We start from the raw sequence: 23963 nt of genomic DNA, 5'->3' as shown, positions 1-23963 counted from the left end.
AAGTGCAGTCTCTTGCTCATCAAAGCCACGGATTTCTGTATCAGAATGTCCTATGTTTGTGTGCTCACAGTGGGATTTGTTCAATTAATGACAATAAGAACACAGGACTCTAAAGAACCTAGAAGACCGTGTGTTTCCTATAAGTGACTTTATCATATTCGTATAAAATGATCTAGAAATGCCAAAGACTTAATCTAAGCTGTATTATTTATCTTCAAAAGATACTTATTTTTAAAAATGAGGGAAAGCTGGGGTGCTTTGGGGCTCAGTCAGTTAAGTGTCTGCCTTTGGCTCAGGTCATGATCCCAGCCCCACGTCTGGGATCCAGCCCCACGTCAAGGTCCCTGCTTAGCAGGGAGCCTGCTTCTCCCTCTCCCTGCCACTCCCCCTGCTTGTGCATACTCTGTCAAAATAAAGAAATAAAACCTTAAAAAAAAAAAAAAGAGGGAAGGTGGTCAAAAACTACAAAGTTCTGGTTGCAAAATAATATTCAGGGATGTAACCTACAGCATGGTGATTATAGTTAATAAACTGTATTGTGTATTTTAAAGTTGATAAGAGAATAGACCTTGGATGTTCTCACTGCAAGAGAAAGTTTGTTAACTGTGTGGGCCAATGGATGTTAACTAGATTTTCTGTGGTAATCATTTCACAACATAAACAAATATGGGATCATTAGGTTGTATACCTCAACCTCCTATTATGTATCAATCATAATCTATAAAAAATTAAAATAGTTTGAACATGTAAAGTTCAGTCTCACAATTTCAAAATTCTGTGCTAAAAATCCAAACTGTGTAGTTCTAGCTCCAGCTTTTCCTTCAGCTGCAGCTAACACCAGCAGAAGTGTAAATAGGTCCCATCCTATTTGAGATATGCATTAGCTACACAGATTAGGAAATACTGTCCATCTAATCCAGGACACTGTCACTCAAGGACATAAATTACAGATACAGATTTTTCCCCTACTAAAGACTCTGAGATAAGATGACATGTAACTTAGGGAATTGAAAATAGTTTGAAAATAGGGAGTTCTTACGTTTTTAAGACTTTTGTATTCAATATTCCCTTCTAATAATAAAGACAAGAATGGGTAGATAGGAAGAAGGAACGGTTTCTAAAAATGTTACACAGCAGCACTAAACATAAAAATTCTTGTAAGTTTTTCACATACTCCACTCAATCCTAGTATAAAGATACAATTTATTCTAATTCTCAGAATAGTTTATCTTCTAGCTCCCCGGAATGCTGTTCTTTAACACACACTATGAATTAAAATAATTCATTAACATTTAAAACAAAAAATAAAATGTATCTGGACTGGAAACCAACCAAGAGACAAACATTACATGCAGGGTGGCGGTCTGTTCCGCTAAATAAATCTACTCATGCAATCTATCCTTCAGGGAATAGGGGGCAATCAGCTGGGAAATAGTCATCTGAAATACCTTTGGGAAAGTGAACAACTATTATTAAGGCCTGACACAAAATAATGTAAAATAAAGCAAAACCTCTCCCAAAATCACAAAAAGAAAAGAACATGGATCTGTGAATGGCACCTGAAGCAATTTCCCATTAGCACCTTGTTGTGTGTGATGTTAGAAAGTTTGAGGGTTAAACAGATGATAACACCTAAAGGGTCAACATTACAAGGTTAGACAAGATGAAAAGCATTTCCCATGCAAGAATGAGCAGGATAGTCAAACCTGTACTGGTCCCTTCTACTGTGGAAAGCACAAAACAAAAAGTAGAGGGTACACTATCAGATGAAGCAAACAGATGTGAAAATCAGTTTGATTTTAAGCAGCTCACTTTAAGAAGGCTCATTCTTACCCAGTATTACCATTAGCACAATCTTTTACATATTCTCCATTTTGTTTTAAGATTATTCGATACACTGACTGAAATAGTTAAAAGGAAATTATCCCACCCACATTCTTTCAGAAATGCTTCAGAAGACTATAAGGGAATGGGAATAAAGGATCCTCAGATGCCAAGGTCTGGAAAAGAATATACACCTGAGGACATACATAACAAGATTCTTAGCAAACACCCCAGTGGCTATGATCTAAAAGTCTCTCCAAGGCAGGCCTTACCAGCAGGAGGCTGTCCATAAGAAGTTGCATAGGCGGTCTGCCCATAGGTAGCAGTGGTCTGAGCTTGGGTATAGCTGACATCAGTGGGCTGTCCATAGGTTCCATAACTTTGCTGCCCATATGCCTGCTCAAAGAAAAATGGATGCAAGTTCATATATAAACCTTGTATTTTAGTTAAAAAAAAAAAAGACTTATTTCTAAGTCTCTAAATTGGAAGAATCAAAGCCAGAACTACTGCTTTCTAGTAAACATTGTAAAAAACAGGCAAGTGATCACAGTATCATGAATGCTTGCTTTCCCTTACCTAATCCACTTGTATTTTTTATAAACTTAATGACAAAAAAGTTCCTGAGATAATGAGGCAAACTCTCAGTTAACTATACAGGAGATTAACAAGACACTCTCAAGGGATGGGCAATAACGGAACAGGTGTGTAATTGCCAGCACTTAGCGTAGCACCGTTTTTAGCAACTGGAGATGAGTGTTAGAAGACAAAATGAACCAAGAGAAAGAAAAGGAAAATGGGATTAAAATCTGTTAGTTTGAAAACCAGATTTTCAGCTTGACCTGAATATTTAAAAATTTACACCACTTCGAAGAAAATGAACCAGAACACTGCAGTCTCCTTAAGGTTAACATCAAAAACTGTCTTTTGAACTTGGACATCAGTAATCTGGCAAGGAATGAGGTATTCTTCCAGCTATTAGCATGATTACATTCTAGATTTGAATGACCAGTTATGTAAGACCTGTCAGAGCCATCACACATCTTCTGTCCTAGAATATTTCAATGGCAGTTATTAGTATCCATTTTATGTCACTGACCATTTTAGAATTCGAAGTGGTCTTGAGAACACTAGGATGCTAATTTCTAGAATCTGTTGGCCTAGGCTTTTAAACACAAACTCATGTACTGGAAAGGGCTCAGAAGTTTTGTAGCTAGGCAGCCATATAGAGCTGACCCTGTCATTTACTATGTGGCCACTGGCAAATGACCTCTCTTTGTGCTGCAATTTTTTCGTTTGCAAAATGTCCTAATAACACCTTCTTTTGCAGAACTACTATAAAACTAAATTCAATTAATTTAAACATAATACAATATGTAAAGGACCAACTAACTACTGAGCAGGGCACTTAACTTGAGAAATGATACTAGAAAGGTGTGGAGAGCTAGCAACTCCCAATTTGGGGACGGTGTCATTTATAATGGCACTCCCACTGTGAAGTATAAAACACCTGAGTACTTAAATGATTATAAGCACATTATACTTTCCTAGTACCTGATTTTTTTTTAAAAGATTTTATTTATTTATTTATTTGACAGAGAGAAATCACAAGTAGATGGAGAGGCAAGCAGAGAGAGAGGGAAGCAGGCTCTCTGCTGAGCAGAGAGCCCGATGAGGGACTCGATCCCAGGACTCAGATCATGACCTGAGCCGAAGGCAGCGGCTTAACCCACTGAGCCACCCAGGCGCCCCCTAGTACCTGATTTTTTAAAAAGAGCTGTACTAGCTGTTGTTTTAATGGATGACAGAAATACTTTGTTTTGGGATATTACCACATCCAAATATCTTAAAGATTACCTGGGTGGTCTGTGCATATCCTTGAGTGGGTTGGGCGGTGTATGCACTGTAGCTGTAAAAGAAATTAAATGCAAGAACTGAATACAGAGCATTCAGATTCCATTAAAAAGTCCTCTACAACTCCAGGAGGCTTGGTACTCTAAAAACATTATAATCAATCACACCCAAAGTACAGTTACAAGAGACTGACTTACCCCTGCTGGGCTGCAGCTTGGCTGTATGTACTGTAATCTAGAGAAAACGAGAAGAGAAAATAATGTGAAGTCAGCAGAGACAAGAAGAAGGAAAAAATAGAGGGAGGAGGAATTCAGGTGGAGGAAGATAAACAGCAAGTACAGGCCAACACAGATCCAAATAAGTATGTCTTCTCCCTTAACACCAAACCAAAATATGAGTCTAAGCCAGTTAAATTCAGAAAGTTTGAAATACAGTGCCAGCTAATGAGGTCAAGATCAGCTGATCTGGCAGATACTTTAAAGGTTCCCATGACCACAACCCCCCCCCCCTTAACTGCAGGCTGTCATTTCAAATACAAGATCATCATCCTGAGATTAACAGAAAACAAGATGAACCAACACGAACAGAAGTTTTACCTTCATATAAAAACGAGGCATGCCACAATATTACAGTGTTTAACATCAGACTGGTTACAATAGCAGCTGCATCTCTCCAAAACCTAGTTTTTCTATCACTCCTTCACTAACCATAATTCCACAGCAGAGCTGTGACATACATGGAGGGGCAAAAGCCATCATCTCAAGTCAGTATTTCAAAGGCTTTCCTGACTGTATCAGGGCTAAATTTCTAGAGTAAGTCAAAAGCTAGACACGATAAAAATCACAGCAGAGTTAAGACAGAAGCCTGATAACTGGCAGAGAAGAAAGCATGTAATCTTTTGGGGAGTAATATGGTTTTAGGTAACATCAACTTTTAAAAATTCACAATGATTTCAACTCAAGAAAAAAAAAAAAAAAAGCCCACAACTTTACTTCACTTCTCTCTAATCTTTCCTTTCTCTTTTCATATGAAATGTACAAACACACAAAAAGGGACAAAAAACTGGTCCACTGAGGGGTCTATAAAAGTAGTGAAAACAAACAGAAACTAAAATGATTAAGAAGTTTTCACAGCACTTCTGAACTAAATACATATTTTAAATAAGTATTTTTTTTTTAAATATTTATTTGACAGAGATCACAAGTAGGCAGAGAGGCAGGCAGAGAGAGGAGGAAGCAGGCTCCCTGCTGAGCAGAGAGCCCGATGCAGGGCTCCATCCCAGGACCCTGGGACCATGACCTGAGCAGAAGGCAGAGGCTTTAACCCAGAGCCACCCAGGCGCCCCTTTAAACAAGTATTTTTAAAAGTTCTGCCCAATGCTTTGCTCTCCACAAGAAATACATATCTTATTCTATGCTAGAAAAGAGTACTGCTATTAGTACTGAACAAAAGGGTCCTTTCTTTTCCAATCAGAAAGTAGCCCCTCATTTGAAAGCTACAATGGACGTCTCAGCTCTTCACGGAGAAGTTCCTACCCCCACACTATCCAAAGCCTGCCTCACAGTCCACCTGACCAGAGAGCATTGTGATGAACCCATCTTTCAAATTAGGATCACCTTTCTACCTCTTTACCTTAACTACTTTACTTCCTCTGTACATCCTTAACTCAGAACCCTGATTCATCAACATCAAATCAACTGCCTAAAGGTTTTGTGTAATGAACACATTGATTCAAGACAATCCTACAGCAGTTTAAGGTTAAACCGTAAGGCATTTTCAGTAGCACAACTCATGCTTTCTATGCAGCACATAAAAAATAAATGCAAATCACTTCTTCCATGTGGCATTTACAAAACAAATGATGCATCAAAAATAAAACATTTCAACCTACATTTTGCTGAGGTGTCTCATGTGAGAAATGATTCTAAATTGCTGACATGGAAGTTCAACTTTGCAAGAGGACTTTTACACGCAAACAGTTATGTAAAACAGAAAACTGGCAAAGCTGATACGGAACAACGAATGATCTCAGATCAGTGAGAAAGCAAACCACTTAGTCCCATGGTGGGCTAAAGGAGGGAACAAACTTGTTTCCTGAAAACTTACGTTATCTACCTATGTTAACTACCTACAACTCACAAATGTATGGAGTCAAAAATGTTCATTACACAATGGTCAGATTTTTTAGCAGTTATACTTTGTTTTTAACCCCTAACTGTGCCGTTGAAGACCTCACTAAAAATAAAGGACAGATGGAGAAGCAAGGGCTGTAATCCAGGGGGCCTCTAAAATGCTGGCAACATTCTCTTCTTGGTGACTTGGGAGTTTGCATTGTAATTCTTTGTTAGACTGGACAAATACTCTACTCTCCTATATGTAATATACATGAGAAGAAAAACCATCTATCTTGACCTAAAATAGTGGCATTTAGATGCTTTAAAAGCAGTAGAGATTTAGAGCTTCAAGCTACCTAGAGAGTTAAAATCAGTATGGGGCAATTTGTGGAAACCAAAAGCTTCGCTGTTAAGGTCAAGAGGTTAAGGGCACAAAAAGCTCTTAAAAGATCTAGCCTCATGCCTCCATTTTGAAGGAAAGGAAACCAAAGTCCAGATAAGCATAAGTCTCCAGCTGGCATACTACTGTGTGTCTATGTAAAACACAACTGTAATTCTATTATAATATATGGAGGTTTCCGATAAACAATTTGAGCGAAGTAAACCAAGAAACTGGCATGTCCAGCCATGCAAAAATTTCACTGTACACCTTTTGACTCCCCACGCTTCAACAGGAAAGGAGAGTAACATTTCCCCTTACAAAAATTCAAACACTGTGCTTACTAGATAGGATAACATTTGCCTATTGGAAAAGGCTCTGTAGAAAACACTTCCCACCAGGATGTGTCTTGGATTGTGGTATTTCAGAGTCCTCTCTTATAGGGGCATTCTGAACCCTAGCACTAACAGCCAGCATTTACCTGTTTTACTGATCACACAAATCAGGGAGCCTTAAATTATCTTTAAGTTGCTGGATTCTCGACCCGTTTCAAATTAAATCTCTGAAGGACCCAGAGCTTTTCTGTCTTCCCTCGACTTCTCCCAAAGCTTCTAAGTCCTGGTAGGTAGCCTAAGAATACCCCCAGCGCCCCCCCACCCCAGCGCCCCACCCTACCAATAACCGCAGGTTAGTGCACAAACAGGCTGCGAACTATAAAGTGATGTCTACGCTACAAGGTTAAACAACTCGCGTAAACGAGACCACCCTAAATTATCACATTTGAGCGCCCATCCCGGGCTTTCTTTCAAAGTACAGCATGCGTTCCCTTTCTGTCTCTCCTATCAGTCCACGAAATAAACAAGGCTACCGGCTTAACGTAGGAAAATAAACTTGCGAGACGATTGCTTAAGCGTAATTCAAATGCCGACTCGGGCCTTTTGTTTCTCCTAGGTCAAAGAGGCCAGAATTTTCTCGCGTAGGTATTTGGGCCTCGCTATCCGGGCTGGTCTTATTATAAAACGGATCTCCCTCGGCGTTTGCTGAAAAATGGCCCTGGGAAGCACTTAATTGCTTTTTGGAGAAGAAAGGAGGTGGGATTAATAAGAGTAATAACGAAGAAGCCGGCGGGGGGGGGGCGCCGATTGGGGAAGCACATTCCACCCAAAACCCAGTCAGGCAGAAGAAGTTCGGTTTTGGGCTGGAACCCGCCGAGAGAACAGCTCGGCTGCACCGGACGCCCCAGCCGACCAGGCCTATTACCGGGCGCCCGCTCATAGGTCGGCACCCCTCGGCTCACAAACCCACGAAGCCTTTTTTGTTTATTTGCTTTTCTCCCCTCCGGCTTGAGTCGCGTCCCTGGAAATGGTGGGGGGGTGGTTGGAGAAGCGGCGTTTCTGCTGCTTCTCCAGCAGCCATCGACCCCCTCCACCTCCGGTTTAGGGGTGTCGGGCTCCAGGCCTTGCCGAGCCCTCCCCCAACCCCCACGCGGGGCCCGGGAGGCCGCAGGCCCCGCCCACGTGGCGGGTGCCCGGGTGCGCGGGGCCTGCTAGCTGCCACACAATGGAGACCACGGCAGGCTCCGCGCGCCCCCGCCGCCGCAAGCACCTCGCGCGCCGGGGGCGCCGGAAGGTTCCAGAACCGGCCTTCCCGGTGGGGGGAGGGGAGAAGAACGAGGGCCCTCGAGCTCGTCGGGCCGCGGCGGGTACCTCATACCCTTCTCGGCAGCTCCATTCAGTTGTCCCGGCCACCCCTAGAGACGAACGGCCCCTGATTTGGGTGTCCCGGCTGTCGCTGGCGCGACAGCGGCTCCACCACACTCACCCGTGGACGCCATTTTCTCTCCTTCCTTCTCGTTCTCTCAACGTCCGTCTCCCTCTCGCTTTCCCTCTAGGCGCCGCACTGCGCAGGCGCGAAACCCGCAACCTCGGGCGCTACCACCGCGGCAGGCCACGGGGGTGAGAGAAGGAGGGATCAACCACAGCTTTCTCGTCCTTCCCGCCCGCAGCTCTTGTCCTAATGCTCTCTAAAGAGCGCTGGACATGACGTGCGGGCCAAAATAGCACCAAAGGGTCCGGAGCGGCGGGTGAGCGGGTATTGATGACAAGCCGGGGAGATTCTCCGTACAAAGCTAAGCTCTCCGGAATGGTTTCGCCCGCTGGCTCTAGGGACCGTCTCTGAAGAGTCTGCCTTGAAGGGACACGGAGGCCGGCGGGAGGGCTGGGGGAAGGGACCCGGGCCTAGAACAACTGCTGACTAATCGGCGGGCGGCGGGCGGCGGGCGGCGGGCGGGAGGCGGCGAGGAAGGGGGGGATGGGAGGGGTGGCGCGCCGGCTCGGCTGGGGTCACGCGCTCGAGTGCAGGCAGAATGGGGTCCGGGCTTTCGGGCCTCGCCGGGAAGCTGGAGTCCCGACTCCCGGCCAGGGGCCCCACATGGCATTCCGGGGGCGGGGGACACGCTCTGCAGTGAGTACCCCCGACACGTGGCCTGGGCCGGAGGGGGAGGGGGCCGAGGCGGGTGGGGTAGATGGGAGGCCCCTAACGTAGCTCCGGATCCCGAGAGCCCCTCCCCCCATCAACGGTCAAGGTTGAGAAGGCCCTTTAATCTTAATCCCCCATCCAATACCCTTATTTTTACAGAAGGAGAAACTGAGGCCCAAGGAATTGGGGTACTTTTCCTAAAGTCATAAAGCTGAGTTCGACCAGTACCGTGGGATACCCACTCTCGGAAGAATCTACCCCATCCTTGTCTTCTCATTCTGTCCTCTGAGCTTCCCAGTAAGGTAGGCGGGCCTGATGGTGCACAGCCCCATTTTATTGTTGAAGAGACTGAGGCTCAGAGGGTTCCAGTTCCAGTTCTGGTTGTCCATGGGCAAGTCCTTCAGCTCTGGAAAGTACCCATGGGTGGGTGGTTTTGAGGGTGCAAGAGGAGGCTTTCAGTGGGTGTCTTGGCTTTGGGCACGGCTGGCACCTGTCTGCCTTCCTGGACACAATCTAGTCTCCCCAGGCAGGTGCCCAGGCCCAAGGAAGGTTAGGGCTCACCCAAATCTTTCACAAATGTATGGAGTCAAAAATGTTCCTTACACCTGGAGCCAAGCTAGAGTCTCTCTTTCAGTGAACACATACAGAGAATTGGGGATGAGTAAGAGGAGGGCGCTCCCACCTGCCATCTGCCTAGACTACTTGCCCGGGAAGAAAGACAGGCTGTGCTTACTAGATAGGATCACATCCACAAAGCAGGGGATGGGGCATTTGAACTGGGCTTCAAGGGGGTGAGTAGGAGCTTGCCTATTGGAGAGATGGACGGAGGCACATTGCAGGCGGAGGAGCTTTCTACATTTTTCCAGTGGGAAACTGACAGGTGGGTTTTGATGCTGAGGTTGCCCATGGCAAGGGAGTAGATGAAAAGTCTTGTCTCTCTGAGAGCCTGCCTCTTGCATCATGAAATCTGGTCACTGGGAGTCTTGACACAGGCCTGGCCACGGCTGAAGAGGTTTCAAGTCCTTTGCCCTGTGGGCCAGAGCTTGACCCAGCTAGCCTGGAGCAGCTGCTTCCATGTTGAGGCGTCCCCTGGTAGGGCTATCTAGTGGCTCCTCTGCCTCCCACGGTTAGTGGGATGGCTACAGTTTATTGAACAGGAGCTGTGGGCTGGGCCCTGCCTTATTCCATTCCTTTTTCTCATCCTATGGGGAGAGGATTTTCTTAATCCCCTTTTTATAGATGAGGAAGGAGAGGCTCAGAGGGTGGAAAACTTGTCCAGGGAGGCACATCAGGAAGAAGTGGAGGGGATATTAGAGCCTTCCTGTGAAAGAGGGGAGGCTAGGGCAAGAGGGGTTGTGTTCAGAGCTAGAAGAAGGGGATGACTCTGTCCAGTGTCACTTTGTATGCCTTCAGAGTGTGGGATTCCTGCCCCCGTCCAGCTCTTCTGCCTCATTCCCTTCCTAATATGCCTGCCCGTTGGCTGGCCTCATCCCCTCCATCAGGGGCAGCGGAGCCCACCTAGAGCTCTAAGTCTGGGAGGAGAGAGGAGGGTGACCCGTCTCCAGCCCAAGGGAAGAGAGAGGCAGAGGAAAGCTGGAGATGGCCCTGAGTTTGCCCTGGGGTGTTGTACCCCTCCTTCTGGGAGTCCGGAGCCGTAGTTCATCTTCACTGGCCTTGGGCCTCCCACCCTAGGCCTTTCTTCAGAGCCCTTTTTGGCTTGGCCTCTCCCCATGCTCACATGCACAGGCAGCCGGGATGGCAAGATGGCGAGATGGCTAAGCACATGGTTAGGATCTGACCTGCTCTGTGGTGGAGTTGCTGGGCCTGCCTCTCCAGCTTGTTTCTACTGTAAAATGGGGCCATCAGGAGGGTAGTTGAAAGGGGTTGGATAAAAATTGCAGTAATAACTGTGTTATTTTTCTTCACCCCTAGCACACGGCCTCAGGACCACCCTTGACACCTTCAGCCACGTTATGCGTGCCCAAGGTCCCCTCAGCCTACCGTCCCTGGCGCTGCCTCTTGCCTCCTCCGTCCTGATGCTGCTGCTGGGCAGCCTGTGGCTGGTGGGGGCTGGGCCCAGCCTTGCCCTGGCCCCCGAGCTGCTGCTGGACCCTTGGCAGGGTGAGGGCTGGCCCCTTGGGTCTTTGAGGAGGCAGGAGACTTGCTCTAGGGCCTGAGACCAGTTCGCAGGAGCACCATGGGTCCTGCACCGGTCAAGCAGGGATAGGATCCAGGGCCGGGGGAAGCGTGGCCTTGGACAAGAGCGTGCCCAGCTCATCTGGAGCCTGGAAGGGAGGGCGGAGCACCTAGGCAGAGGGGCTGGGAGTGTGTAAGTAGGAATTCTTTTCAGACAGCTTTCCTTCTTGGTGTCTTTCCCTTAAAATAAGAACTCAGGCTTTCAGCTTAGTATGAGAATGTTGAGGAGGTCCTGGGAGTTTAAGGAGTGACCCCAGCTGCATGGTCGTGTCTTAGCAGACGTTAAATGAGTTGCCCATAGTTGGGTTGCTCTTGAGAAGACTGAGTGGTGGGCCTGGCCCGACCTGCTCTGGTTAACACAGCAGGGGAGCAGCCACAGCTTGTGGAAGCCCTCATTCCCCTTCACGAGTGATTGAAGTGCTGGCAGTGGGCAGACAGTGGTTCCCGGGGTGAGGACGCTGGCTTAGCAGTGTCCTGTAGCAGTGTGATCACCACCTGGGCCAGCACTGGGGGTTAGGGCTGCTGACCCGCATGTAAGCTCCTTCTCTCTCCCAGCACACCGGCTGCTGACCCATGCCTTGGGCCACACGGCCCTACCTGGCCTGCTCCTGAGCCTGCTGCTCCTGCCCACTCTGGGCTGGTGGCAGGAGTGCCACCTGGGAACTCTGCGGTTCCTGCATGCCTCTGCCCTGCTCGCCCTAGCTGCTGGGCTCATGGGGGTGCTGCTGGCGGGCCTTGGGGTGTCCAGTGCAGCTGGCGGCTGCGGCTACATGCCCGTCCACCTGGCCATGCTGGCAGGGCAGGGTCACCACCCTCGCCAGCCCCAGGGGGTCCTGCCACCGTGGCTCCTGCCATGGCTCCTGCTGGCCTTGACACCACTGCTCAGCTCCGAGCCGCCCTTCCTGCAGCTCTTCTGTGGCCTTCTTGCCGGCCTGGCCTGTATCCTTTGCTGGGGCTCAGGGCCCGTGTCGACATGTGGGTTCTGTGGCTGGGCCCTCCCACCCCCCAGGATGCCTGGGAGGGAAATGGTGCAAGAGGGTCAGGCCCAATGATGCCGGACAGTGTGCGTGGACATATTCTGGGAGCATCCCCGGGTTCTCTAGCCAGGCTCCGGGATGGGGGCAGGGGGTGGCCTCAGGGCCAATGTCCAGGGGGAGGTGCCAACTGCCAACTACCATCTAAAGGAGGGCCTAGGAGGGCTGAGGTGACCCAAGCAGGCACCCAAACTGGCTCTCCCCAGTGAGGGAGGCATCTGAGCTACGATGTGATGATGTGATGTGCGGGATGAGGGGTTCAGGGGAAGAGAAGTAAAAAAGAGCTGGCCGGGCAGGAAGTGTGAGGCCAGGGTGGGAGTGAGCCTGGGGGTCAGCGCTGAAATGGGGAACACCTATGTCTGGTGGTGCATTAAATACAGACTTTTGCTCCAAAGATGCTTGATGCCTCTTGGGGGAAACGGTGTCTTTGAAGAGAAGAGTGGGCACAGGCTGACCTCCCCCTGGGGTTTTTTAAGGCCTGGGGACACCAGCTGCCTGGCCTGGCAGAATCCTGTCATGGGGAGTATGCCGCCATGGCTGAAGGCTATGGGGGAGTGTCAGTGGGCCCCAGGGTGGGCCTTGAGTCAGACCTGAGCAGTCTCAGGGGGCTCTGGGAACAGAGCAGGTGTGGGGGCGGGGGACGGGGGAGGCACACACCTGGCTCCACCTCTTACTGGCTGAGTAGCTTCTGGCAGGTTCCTTTCCCGAGAGCCTCCGCTTTTCCCCAAGTGCTGATTAGGGTGAGGAGACATTTAGGAGACATCCCTTGCCAGGCTGCAGTGAGGAAAGACCGGGGAATGGCTGGCACACACAGCCTGGGCCCTGGCATGCAGTGTGGGCTCCCCTGCACCCCCCACCCCGGCTGGCTTGGGTTCTCCTTGACCAGCCGCCCTGCCCTGGGCAGACAGATGCAGCAGGGGCCTTCCGGTGGCTGGAGCTGTCAGAGCGGCGGCTGCAAGCACTACAGGAGGGCGTCTTGTGCAGGGCACTGGCTGGGGGCTGGCCGCTCCGACTCCTTCCTACCCCAGGCATCCCGGCTGAGCTGCCGCTCACCCATCCTGCCGGAGTGAGGTGAGCACAGTGCTGAAGACACCCTTCATGGCAGCTGTGGCAGGGGCTGGCAGTCAGGCCCTCTTCTGCTTCTGCCCCTCCAGGCCTCCCACCCCCGGACCTCTTTACATGGCCTCCCCTAGCCTCTGGGCCCTCAGTGAAGGCTCAGCCCTGCTCCCGCCAGGCCTGGGGCCTGTGCAGCCAGCCTGGGAGGTCTCCTCAGAGGTGGGCCTGGCCTGGGCCGGGCCCACCTTCCCCCCAGGGACCCCACTGTGGGCAGCCCTGGATGAGCAGCTGCTGCAGGAGGGGATCGAGGCCTCACTCCTCGAGGGGCAGCGTCCTGAGAGCCCACTCCGGCTGCCCAAGTCATCCGTCTCCTCTCTGCGGTAAGGCGGGGGGGTGGGAGGGTGGGGGTCCCCTGGTGCAGGGGCTGGAGGTGGCCCTGACATTGCCTTCCTGTCCCCCTCCTCACCCCCCCATCCCACAGGCTGCAGCAGCTGGAGCGCATGGGCTTCCCCACAGAACAGGCAGTGGTGGCCCTGGCAGCCACAGGCCGAGTGGAGGGTGCCGTGTCACTGCTGGTTGGGGGGGAGGTGGGCACCGAGGCCCTGGTGACTCAAGGGAGGGGCGGGCCCGCTCACCCTGAGGGTCCTGGTCCTCCCTAGCCCATGCAGGCCCTTGGGTGACAAGAGGCTTGGCCCGTTGGTGGGTAGCTTGAGCCCAGCCCTGTTTGCCAAGGGTGGCAGTGTGTTTCAGAAGAGGCCCCTCCGGCTCCCCACCCCGGTACTGTTTAGAATAAAAACCAGTTCATTTTTCAAGCTGGACCTCTGTGGATGCAGCCGTTGTGTCGGACTCTTCTGTGTTGGCAGCAGGGGGGAATGAATGAATGAACAAGCAGTGAAGGAAGGATCCATCACAGGAGAACAGCTCCTTGAGGTGTGGAGATGCACTGGCCCCCCTGCCTGCTTAGCCCCCGACATTGCGTGTGGGCAGGAATGGCCGCCGAGAAGAGGGAAGGGGCTCCCGGCCTTGCTCAGCTATTCCCCATCTAAGCACACACTGAGACCAGGCCAGTGGGAGACATCAGACTGGGGGCCTTTATTGGCTGGACACCTCTACCTCCAGGGGGCCCCTCCCTCTCCATGCCTCAACCCCCACCTGGGACATGGGAGAGACTGGGGGCTCATGGGGCAGGGCCTATACAAGGAATCCCCAGCGTCCTGCCAGCTGAGCTCAGGGTAGGGACCCAGCACCAGAAGTCAAGGAGAGGAGGGGTGCAGTGGGCTCCCCAAGGTTTGGCTGGGGACGAGGGGGTGACAAGCCCTGCGTGTGCCAAGGGCCCAGGAGAACTCCAGCTCCCTTCAGCCCCTCCAGGCCCAGATGCCTGGGTGGCTGATGAGAAGACAGAAGCCTCGAACCAGTCACCTCTTCCTGTCCTACTTCCGAGAGGGGGACAGAGGCCCAGGGCCCTGAGTGAGGCCTCATCTCTTGCCTGGGCTGCCCCTCTCTCTCAGGCCCCTGTCCCTTCTCAGCTTCATATTAGGCTTGCACAGGGAGCCAGGGAGTTGGGACGAATACTTGCCCATCCCGAAGGCCTAGGTGGCAGAAGGGACCCTGAGGACATGAATAAATATGGCTGGGCGGTCCCTGGAGGCAGTTGGCCAAGTCCAGGCTGGGAAGGGAAGCCTGGCCTGGTCTGCCCCTAGGGCCGCCCCCGCCCTCAGCCTCTCTCGTTGCGGCTCCTGGGGGCCACGATCTGGTAGTTGGCTGCGAGTCCTCCCCTCTTGCCCCGCAGGAGGCTGGGGGTGCCTGTGCTGGCAGGGCCTGCCCCCGACCCCTCTGGTTCTGCCGGAGGGAAAGAAGAGAGGCAGGGTTAGTGAGGTCTGTGTGAGTGCCCCTCTCCCTTCAGCCCTCTGGGGGCTGGAGTGCTGGGTACTCTGCCAGGCACACTGCCCTGGCATTTGGGAGGCAGAGCTGTGAGAAAGAAAGATACTTGCAAACTGGTTAGTGCCTCCCCCTCCCCCGGAATTATCAGCTCCCCACCCAATGAGAGCACTCTGGGCCCTCTGATTTTCTCTGTCAAGTGAGAATCAATCAACCTGTCGTGTCTCTGAAATGCTTAGCACAGAGTGAATGCTCCATAAAAGTATAAGTCTTTCCCACACCTTGGGATAGAGGTGTGCCCTGAATCATCCCCGTTTCATAGCTGCGGAAGCTAAGGTTAGGAAATAGACTTGCTCTCCCCCATTCCTGGGGTTAGGCCACCTGTGGTGCGGAAGAGTTTAGGAAGGCCAGGCTCTGGCACTGACCTACTGTACAGCTTTGGGTGAGTCTAATCTCTGTCAGGGTCTCAGTTGTCTCATCTCTAAAACCAGGTGTACTCTGAGGTCCTGGCCAACTCCAATAATTAGGGAAATCAGTTCTAATTTGGCTATGGTGAAATAGGCCCCAACCTGGAAATGAGCTGTCCCACAAGAGTGAAACTGAAAAATGGGCATTCTTGCCACCCGGAAAGTTCCTACTCATCCTTCAACACCCAAGCAAGGCCTACCTGCTCCAACAAGTCTTCTGCTACTAACAACACTTCGGTCCCTCTCTATGTTAAGTAAGTGGATCAGGTAGATCAGGATGGGCCATATTTCCGGGGGGAGATGAACCCTCGAGCAGAACCCCAGGATGGGGGACTTGGCTGAGCCTCCAAAGTCCTGTTCAAAGGGACAGACACTTGGACTCTGGTGAGCACCAGCTTTCCGCTGGGGCGCTGCCAGAGGCCGTGCCCTCATAATCCTAGCTGTTTAGGACTCTGACCCTGGGTGCCCCAGCCACCCATACACCTCTAGGCTGAAATTTGGGACCCTGGGACAAATAGGTGTGTGTGGTCATAGTCAAAGGTATTTCATCCCCTAAATCAGGGAGCATAGGAGGAGAGTAGCACGGAGCTCAGGCTCCAACAATCAGCTAGGGCCAAACCCTGGTCCCACCATGTACCAATGATGTGGTCTTGGGCAAGTCATGAGAATCTCTGAGCCTCGTATGGAACGCGGGGACAATACCGTGTCATACCCTTTAAGTGTTTAAGGTGACCAGGGGTGGAAAGTGGTTTTCACAGAAATGCTGGATGATTAATGGTCACTAGGTGTGTTTTTGACCCAGGTCTGTTGCAGGCCTGGTCACTGTGATTTGGTCATGAGATGCTATTCTGACCCTATGCTATTCAGGGCCCTAGGTTTTCCTGGGCCAGTGCTTTAAAGGACAGATCTACGGTGGATCTGTGGCCTCACCTCTGCTATCGCAACGACTCTTGAGGAAATCATGTGAGCTCTCTGCACTTCTGTTTTCTTCATCTGTGAAATGGTATCACCCACCCAGCAAGCTTGTCAAAAGGGCTGGATTTAAATCCCCCAGCCCAGTGGGCTGGATGTGTGACAGCTGTTACTGCCTCATTATTGATTATAACCTAAACATGAGCCCAATCTGGATCTTTAGTTAGCGCCTGCTGTGTACGATGGACAATGGGGAAAGTTCCTTCTTTGCTCCCTTCCCCCCCTCACCTCCCCTTCCAGGTCAAGACTCAAGCTGGCTTGTGGGGTCACTCGCCCAGGCTGGTGGCCACAGTGAGTGGGCGTGACCACCTCAGGTGACCAGCACTCCCTCCCTGGGCTGCTGGATAGAGGCGACTAGAGAGAAGACAGGCTACGGGTCCAAGGCTACAGTACCTTCTGGCTCCTCTCCCAGTCCTGAGAGGTGGTGAGGGACACCTGAAAAAGCCTGGGATTTGGTCCTTGAGCCCTGATCTGCAAGAGGGGGAAGAGGTCTGGGAGGTGGTCACTGATGGTTTTGGAAAAGATCGAAAATGCCCCATGGCAAGGTGGGAGGAGCTTGGGAAGCAGACCCCATACTCCTTCCAGCCTCCAGGGCTTTGTCCACACAGGGCTCTCTGTCGGGGCTGCCCTTTCTATCTTCTGCTCACACACATACACTCTTCAGGATCTTCCGTGACCAGTCCCAGGGTCCCGTCTGCTGGGAAGATTTCCCCCTGCCACAGCTGGAGGCAATGGCCGCTTACTCACATCCTCTGGTGCTCCTGTCGCCCATGGCCCTCATCTCTGTAGACCCTGAGGATTCCCCTTCACTTGATGGGCCCAGAGTGTCCCCCCTGACCTGGCACTCCTCAGCAGGTGTGCCCTACAGTTTTGCTGAATAAAGGTGGCTTGGCTGTCATCCTTGCCCTCCTTTCTGCTTGGGGACTCACTTTTCTCATCTGTAAAATAGATGTGAAGTTGGACCTGATGTCCCAGGCCTTTGTGCGCTGATGTGCTAGGATTGGGCTGTGGGATGGGGTGGCTGGAGGGGAGAGGAGGGCGGCCGTGGGGGCCTCTTCGCGGGTAGGTGAGGACCGGAGCTCAGCCCTGACGGCGGATAATCTCTGCCTCTCTCCACGACCATCTACGGGCTCCGGTTTAATGGGGGAGAACCTTAGCCCCACTGTGAAAAACCAGGCATGGGGAGGGGTGCTGCGCACTTGGCGTCTTATCTCCTTCCGTGTCTGCTACCTCCTTTCAAAAGCCTTCTCAAACCGGGGCCTGCCAGATTCTCTAGCCTCAGCTGTCACTCCCTAGCAACCTCACAGAACAGCCTAGCCTCTTGGCTTTGGCTTGTATTGTTCCTCTGCCTGTTTACCAATGATCATCCTTGCTCTTCAGGTTCATTTAGAGGATACCTCCTCCAGGAAGCCCTCCCAGACATGTCCTCCCCCACACACCCTAGCCCGGGGCCGGGGCTCTTCTGTGCTCTCAGCACTCGCTCCACACCACGATGTTCCTCACCCCGGGTTTAACAGTTCCAGGGTGACCCCTGTGCCCCTGCACCCTACACTCCCTGAGAACAGGAACAGGTCTGTCTGATCTGGGAGCTTGTGCCAGCAAGGAGTCAGGCACTGTCTGTCTGTCTGCTGGCTGGCTGGAAGGACTAGAGGAGTGTCTGCTGGTCTGGGGCCACCAGTAGGAGGTGACTTATGTGTCCCTGGGCCCTTCCTGGAAGGGGCCACCCCTACCTGCCCGCCCTGCCATTACCTGGCCAGATGATGGCTTCCAGCAGGGTGACTCGTCTGGCCAGGAGCTCCAGCTGAGCCTGCTGCTGCAGGAAGCTCTGTAAGCTAGGAGCCTGATGGGAGATCAAGAAGAGCGACGGTGCAAGTCCGGCCTCCGAGGGCTGGGCCGGGGAGCCTAGGGGGCGGTGTAGGGGACAGGCACCAGCCGGCTTCGAGGCAGGAGCCCGGGTGTGAGTCTCTACTGAGACCTCAGTCTCCCCTTGTGAGTGGGGGCAGGGTTCCTCCTCTGACTGGCTCCTCAAGTGAGCAGATGAGTGGCGACATTGGTGGGTAAGGGCCTGGGGTGGGGGTCTGGCTCTTTCCGACCCATAAAGGGACCTGCAGGGTGGGTTAACAGAAGGGGACCTGCAGCTGTAAGGGAGATACTTGGGGCCAGGAAGACCTGCCCTATGAGAGCCTCTGGGGGCCTCTGGGGGAGGGGAGGTTGGAAGTAGTGGGGAAGCCTGTGCTTCTGGAGCCTAGCCCCGTGACCTGTTGTTCTGTGGACTTGGGAGACTGGCTTGCTCTGTTACCCACGATTTATGGAGAGCTGAATGAAGCCTTACTTTGTGACCTGTGACCCCCTGCTCTGCTGCAGTCTGGCCCGGTTACCCACAATCCCCTACTGGTCTGGAATTTGGCTCCATTACCCCTAATTTCTTCCAAACTCAAAAATCTATCACCTCTGCTTTCCCTGTAGGCCTGGAAACCACATTACCCACAATGCTCGGAGGCCCAGGTCTGGCCACTGAGGTGGGGGGCCCAGGTCTCTGGGGTCCCCTTTTCACCTGTGGAGGAGGGACCAGCCATCAAGGGATGGGTGGTCTTGCTCTCTCAGGTCCTCCCCAGCCTGGGGCAGGCACCTTCTCCAGCCTCACGGCTGGGTCCAGGCAGCTCCACCCCCAGAGGGCCTGGGGAAGGCTAGCGAGTGGGGGCTGGGCTGTCTGTCCGTCTGTCTGTCTCTACTCACCATAGAGCCCAATCATTGTTTCCAAGATTAAAACCCTCTCAGCTAAAATCTTCAAAGCCTCGCGTAGTTGGTGCAACCCCTCCCCCTGCGGAGGAAAGAGACAGATGCAGCCGTGAAGGGGGTAAGGGAGGGGACCCTGCAAAGCTTGTTGGTGGCCCATGCCCCACCCTGGACATGCAGCTGCAGCCCACACCACCGGCCACAGCCCAGGGCCCGCGGACAGCCAGGACAAGACCAGGAGGGAACAGGGGCATGGGGGCGGGGCAAGACAGGTGGAAGCAGCCCCCTCGGTAAGTCCTGATGGGTTCCAGCTGGCTGCTCTCTGCCCACACCCCTGCACTGGCGGCAGGGGGTTGCAGATCCACAGGGGCTGCGCTGCTGTCCCAGAGCCTGCCTTGGATGGCTGTCACTAGGTACCCCTGAATCTCTGGTGCCTCACACCTGCATGGTTCCTGCCCCATCCCTGGGGCACCTGCATTCTCATTTACTTAACAGTCTTTCAACGGAGTCCCTTTTTGCCTTAAAACTACATTAATTTCACTCTAATGAATTCCATCAGTGCGAACAGGCTACTCATGGATATCCTTTCCATTCACATAAAAATGAATACGTACAAGTAAAATGAGAAAACGTGGCATCACTTTTGGGAAGTTGGGCTCAAAAATGGAAAAGCTGAGGCTCAGGCCCAGGTGTCCACTCCCCAGCCCTTCTCACTTTGGGCTCCTCCCTACCTGGGCTCTGCCTATTTCAAATCCATATTCAGCATGTCTTGGGATCAGGCCCCCAGCCCCACCCTCCCTTCTAAGCAGTATCTTGGGGTCTGCAGTCCCAGGCCTAGGGATGTGGCAGTGCCCCCCCCCCCCCCGCAACAGTGTCAGCTGGCACTCCGGCCAGCCTTCACCTTGACTTCCAATTTGTCTGTCTGTCCTTTCCTTCCCACGGACTGGCTGAACCTCCACACTCCCTCACCTCTTCCTCTTTCCTAGCCCAGACTAAAGCTATTTCTGGAATGTTGATCTCTGAATTCCAACAGAGCAGCAGGACAGCAAATAGAACTATTCCAGTCCTGACATATCTGGGAGTCTCTCTCAGCGTCCTTTACTTAGTACAGACTAATTGAAGGGATTGGGGCAGACTATGCTACAGCAGAACCCCACCCTTTAGGGTTCACCAAAACATCTAACAACTGAGAGTCCGCCAAACGTGTCCATGAGACTGCTGTGGCGTTGCTGGGACTGTCCATTACAACCCAGCTGTCCTGTCCACATCACCAGTTTAGGGCTGCCCTCAGGCCACTAACTGGCCACTGCAGCCTAAGGGTCACAGGGTCACCATGGGCCACACCAAAATAATCCCTCTTCAAGTATTACAAGAGCAGGATCTAAAAATGGATGACCTTCAAAAATTACACTAAGCCACTCTGGGCGTGGACGGTGGGGACAAGCTGACACCATGAATGTCCAGGTAAGTGTAATAAGAGGGCGTCGGCTAGAGCTCCTGCCAAGAGCATTTAACTGCCTCTCATCACCAGGAAACAACCAGACAAATCTAGATGGCGGAATACTCGCAAAAAGACAAAGTCAAGAGGAAGAAGAAAAGGACAGGGAATGTTCTACATTACAAGGCACTAGAGATGTAACAATCAAGTGCAATACATGAGTGTTGATTAAATCTTAGATTAAATTAAAAACAAACAAACAAACAAACAGCTAAGGGGCGCTCAGGTCATTATCCCAGGGTTCTGGGATTGAGCCCTGTGTTGGGCTCTCTGCTCAAAAGGGAGTCTGCTTCTCCTCTTACCCCTCCCTACTGCTAGTACTCTCTCTCCCTCTCAAATAAAATCTTAAAAAACAAAAAAGAAAATTAAAGGAAACTGTCAAAGTTCCGTTATTTGGATCCCTTCCAAGATGGGTGGCCTGTTGTTTGCACTGATAACATCCCAGTCCCCTCCCGGCCTGGACTGAGTGTCCAGGGCCTGCTGGACACCCCCCCACCCAGCACCTCCACTCAGCTTTAATACAGCTCCCCTTTTCCCTGGACAGAACCCAGTGGCGCTGCTTCTCTGGGCTCTCTACTGCAAAGGTTGCCTGAACTGCTTGCTCCCCCTCACAATCAAACCAGCACCACCCATCGCTTAGTGCACAGACAGCCATCCGTCCACACCGTCCTCCTTGCCGGTTCCAGCCCCCAGAATCCCTTGCCAGAATGACCACAACAGACTCCCCTCTGGCATCTCTGTTTCTGATTCTCCCGTGTTGCCCCCCTTCTCCCATCCATCCTTCACAAGGCAGTCAGATGAACTGTTTGCAAATGAAAATCTGACTGTGTCCCTTCCCTGCTGTTAAATAATTCAATGACTCCCCACTGTCCACAGAACCAAGTTCAAATTCCTCAATATGGCCGCCTAAGTCCTGAAAGCCTGTTTGACTTCTATCTCATCCCTTGACTGTCACACGGTACCATGCCAGGTATCAGCAGCTCCTCGAATACCCCAGGATTACGCCAGCCCTAAGGCCTTTGAACATGATCTTTGAACATGATGCTCAGCCTGAATACCTTTGTTTGGTGACACACCCTTCAGGCCTTAGCCCCCATCTCCTCCTCCAAGAGAATGCCAGATCCTTCCATCACAGCTGAGCTCCCTCAGTCCTGTTGCCGCTTGTTACTGGTCTGTTCTCCCCTCCCACTGTGACCACATTAAGAGTGGGGACTGTGTCCAAATCATGTCTATATGCCTGGCACCCACCGAGGAGGGGCGGGTTTCCCCAGTTCTGGGATATGAACATCCCGGGCTTCAGTTCCAGCTCTGCCAACAATTTGCTCTGCGGAGTTGGGCCTCAGTTTTTCCTGTCTGAATGAGGGGTACGAACTTTGGTCTAGATGGGCTGGTTCATCTCAGTCACTCTGGGGGTAGTACCTGCAGTTCATATTCATGACCACTGGGTGTCACTGCTGAGCCACAGTTGGGCCAGTGGTTCAGGTCTTCCAGGGGGTTGGTAGGTGGAGAGAAGCCCCCTCAGGCCCCTTCCCCACACTGGACCTCATGCCCACCTACCCCCAACAGAGCTAGTCCCCCAGTACCCAAAGCCTCATGCTGACCCCAGCCCAGCAGGCCCCCCTTAGGCATGTGGCAAGCAGGGGCAGAAGTACAGGTGGGCGTCGGGGAGGCAGGAGGATGGGAAAGGGCCCTGCTACCTCTTGGGCAGCCTGTCCCACAAGGTGGTCCTCAGTTCAGGGCCTGGGTTGGGACAGTTCAGGCATCTGTTCTCCTCTTGGAATCCCATGCAGGAATGGAGCTGCATAGTCTAACTCAGCCTCATGTCACCTTTCCTACCTCTCCTGGGCTGAATAGGGAAACAAGTTCCCAGGCTGGAAATGGCCAGTGAAGGGACCTAGGGGAGGGACAGGGCTGGGCTCACATGGGTCTGCCTGCCCTCAGCCCAGCTTGTGCCCATACTGGCAGTGCGCTTAAGAGGTTCTGGAACCATGAGGGGTTGAAGGGGGGTGTGGGGAGTAGAGTGAGTGTGGGAGGCTGGGAGAGGCTTGCCAGAGAGGTAGCAGGGCCCCCGAAGTCATGGGAAGACACAGGGAAGGGCTCGTGCAGGGTGAGGGGCTCCCACGGCTGTATCCATCACTGACCCCACAATCAGGAACAGAGAGGGCAAGGCAGGCTCTGGGTGCATCCCATGTCCTCAGTTACAAGTGCTTGCTGGTAAGTAGGGCACCCCAGCCAGACTGCACCAGGGAGGGGGCAGGGGAAAGGGAGGCCTGATACCAGCCTTCTGAATAGCTTCCCAGCTTTCTCTCCTGTGAGCGGGGGCTGCCCTACCCCACCCATTTTCCAAATGTCTAGGTCACAATGGTTTCCAAGTCCTGCACTGTGGGACTTTCGGACCTCCCCCTCCATGCATCTCTTGGGTGGGCAGATTTCTAGGCCTAGGAACTCATTCACTGCAACTATCTCCAATGATTGTAAAGGTTTCTAGGACCCCGCATGTGGTTTCTCTGTCCCCTTTCTCATATATGCTATGTCTCCTATGTTTGTGAGTTTCTAGGCCTGCCTTCTCAATCTTCATGGGTTTCCTATTGTGTATTGTGGTTTCTAGATCTCCTCATCTCATTTTCAGTGGTTCTTCTACACAATGATAGTTTCTAGGCCTCTCCTCCCTCTCCCCATGGCTCCCCTATGTATATGATGGTGTCTGGGACCTTGTATTAATTATAGCTCTTTTGAGAATAGTGGAGTCTAGGTCTCCTGACCTCATTTACCATGTACAATGTAATCATAATGGTTGTGGGCCTCCCTTCCCATGATCCATGGATTTCCTAGGTGTACAGTGGTATCTAGGTCCCTTATCCCTTTTCCAACAGGGTCCCAGTGTACCTCACTGTGTCAATGCCTCCCTCCTGATGCTTCACAGCTTTCTCAAGGCCCCCTGTCCCATTGTTACGTGTGGACATGGTTGGTATTCATGCTTCCCTTTCTTCTGCAGGCAGAGCAGAAGCCGAAGCCCTTGCTGGGAAGGGGCCATGGAGGTAGAAGGTACAGTCTGGACTGGGTCAGCCCAAACCAGCCAGGAGGAATGGGCAGGGTCACCCTGGCTTGGCAAGGCCACAGAAAGAAGACAGGGACGAAGACAGAGACAGAGAGCGTGGGGCCTGCTGATAAGGCTGGCCCTGCCTGGCTGAGAGGGACACGATGGGGACTGGGCCAGAGTGGAGATCTGTCAAGACTCCCTCCTGGGAGCCTGGGTGGCAGTGGGGATTGAGAGGAGCCCCTATCCCCAATGATCTCCTGAGTGCCCAGGGCAGGGAGGCGCAGGAGGAGGTCTGGGCTCTGCTGGAGCTTACCCAGTGGCTCTTCTCCCCAGGGTCTCCTTTGGGGCCAGGTTCTCCCTGCAAGGAGAGACCGAGGTAGAGGTAATGAGAGAGGGAAGGAGGAAGGGAGGCTGGGGAGGGGAGGAGAGGGAGAAAGAGG

At 52.2% G+C, this 23963-nt stretch overlaps 3 protein-coding genes across 20 annotated transcripts in view; 1 reads left to right on the top strand and 2 right to left on the bottom strand.

The window, feature by feature from the left end:
• Positions 1 to 8097, bottom strand: part of EWSR1 (EWS RNA binding protein 1) — a 30824-nt gene extending 22727 nt beyond the window's left edge. For 3 of the 5 annotated variants that reach the window (XM_004766499.3, XM_004766500.3, XM_004766502.3), the window contains exons 1-4: positions 7990 to 8097; positions 3873 to 3909; positions 3679 to 3730; positions 2097 to 2220 (exon numbers count right to left, since the gene is read on the bottom strand). In XM_004766499.3, the coding sequence (XP_004766556.1) occupies positions 2097 to 2220; positions 3679 to 3730; positions 3873 to 3909; positions 7990 to 8002 (226 nt within the window). In that variant the 5' untranslated portion in view covers positions 8003 to 8097. Of the gene's footprint in view, positions 1 to 1706; positions 1725 to 2096; positions 2221 to 3678; positions 3731 to 3872; positions 3910 to 7989 lie in introns of all 5 variants that reach the window. The other 2 variants (XM_004766497.3, XM_004766498.3) reach the window with 1 other exon arrangement.
• RHBDD3 (rhomboid domain containing 3) lies at positions 8069 to 13764 on the top strand. Of its 4 annotated transcripts, none has more exons than XM_004766496.3 (7): positions 8069 to 8123; positions 8806 to 8948; positions 10579 to 10767; positions 11398 to 11781; positions 12785 to 12947; positions 13031 to 13312; positions 13414 to 13764. In XM_004766496.3, the coding sequence occupies exons 3-7, from the start codon at positions 10620 to 10622 to the stop codon at positions 13589 to 13591; spliced, it is 1155 nt and encodes a 384-aa protein (XP_004766553.1). In that variant the 5' UTR covers positions 8069 to 8123; positions 8806 to 8948; positions 10579 to 10619; the 3' UTR covers positions 13592 to 13764. The 4 variants fall into 4 exon arrangements, with proteins under 4 accessions (XP_004766553.1, XP_004766552.1, XP_004766551.1 ...); XM_004766495.3 differs by having other exon boundaries at positions 8116 to 8251; XM_004766494.2 differs by lacking the exon at positions 8069 to 8123 and adding an exon at positions 8432 to 8631.
• Positions 13765 to 14000: 236 nt separating this feature from the next.
• Positions 14001 to 23963, bottom strand: part of EMID1 (EMI domain containing 1) — a 44358-nt gene continuing 34395 nt past the window's right edge. For 3 of the 11 annotated variants that reach the window (XM_045081502.1, XM_013063461.2, XM_004766492.3), the window contains 4 exons: positions 23837 to 23881; positions 17999 to 18089; positions 16643 to 16720; positions 14514 to 14771 (listed from right to left, as the gene is read on the bottom strand). In XM_045081502.1, coding sequence (XP_044937437.1) covers positions 14647 to 14771; positions 16643 to 16720; positions 17999 to 18089; positions 23837 to 23881 — 339 coding nt within the window. In that variant the 3' untranslated portion in view covers positions 14514 to 14646. Of the gene's footprint in view, positions 14772 to 16642; positions 16721 to 17998; positions 18090 to 18985; positions 19071 to 23836; positions 23882 to 23963 lie in introns of those variants that run through there. The other 8 variants (XM_045081505.1, XM_013063462.2, XM_013063459.2 and 5 more) reach the window with 4 other exon arrangements.

This window comes from Mustela putorius, unplaced genomic scaffold (genome assembly GCF_011764305.1).
Source record: "Mustela putorius furo isolate JIRA1106 unplaced genomic scaffold, ASM1176430v1.1 tig00000578_pilon_pilon_pilon, whole genome shotgun sequence".
In the NCBI taxonomy this organism is placed as follows: Eukaryota; Metazoa; Chordata; class Mammalia; order Carnivora; family Mustelidae; genus Mustela; species Mustela putorius.
The sequence above is the reverse complement of the archived record's forward strand: the minus strand, read 5'-3'. Positions and strand labels throughout refer to the sequence as shown.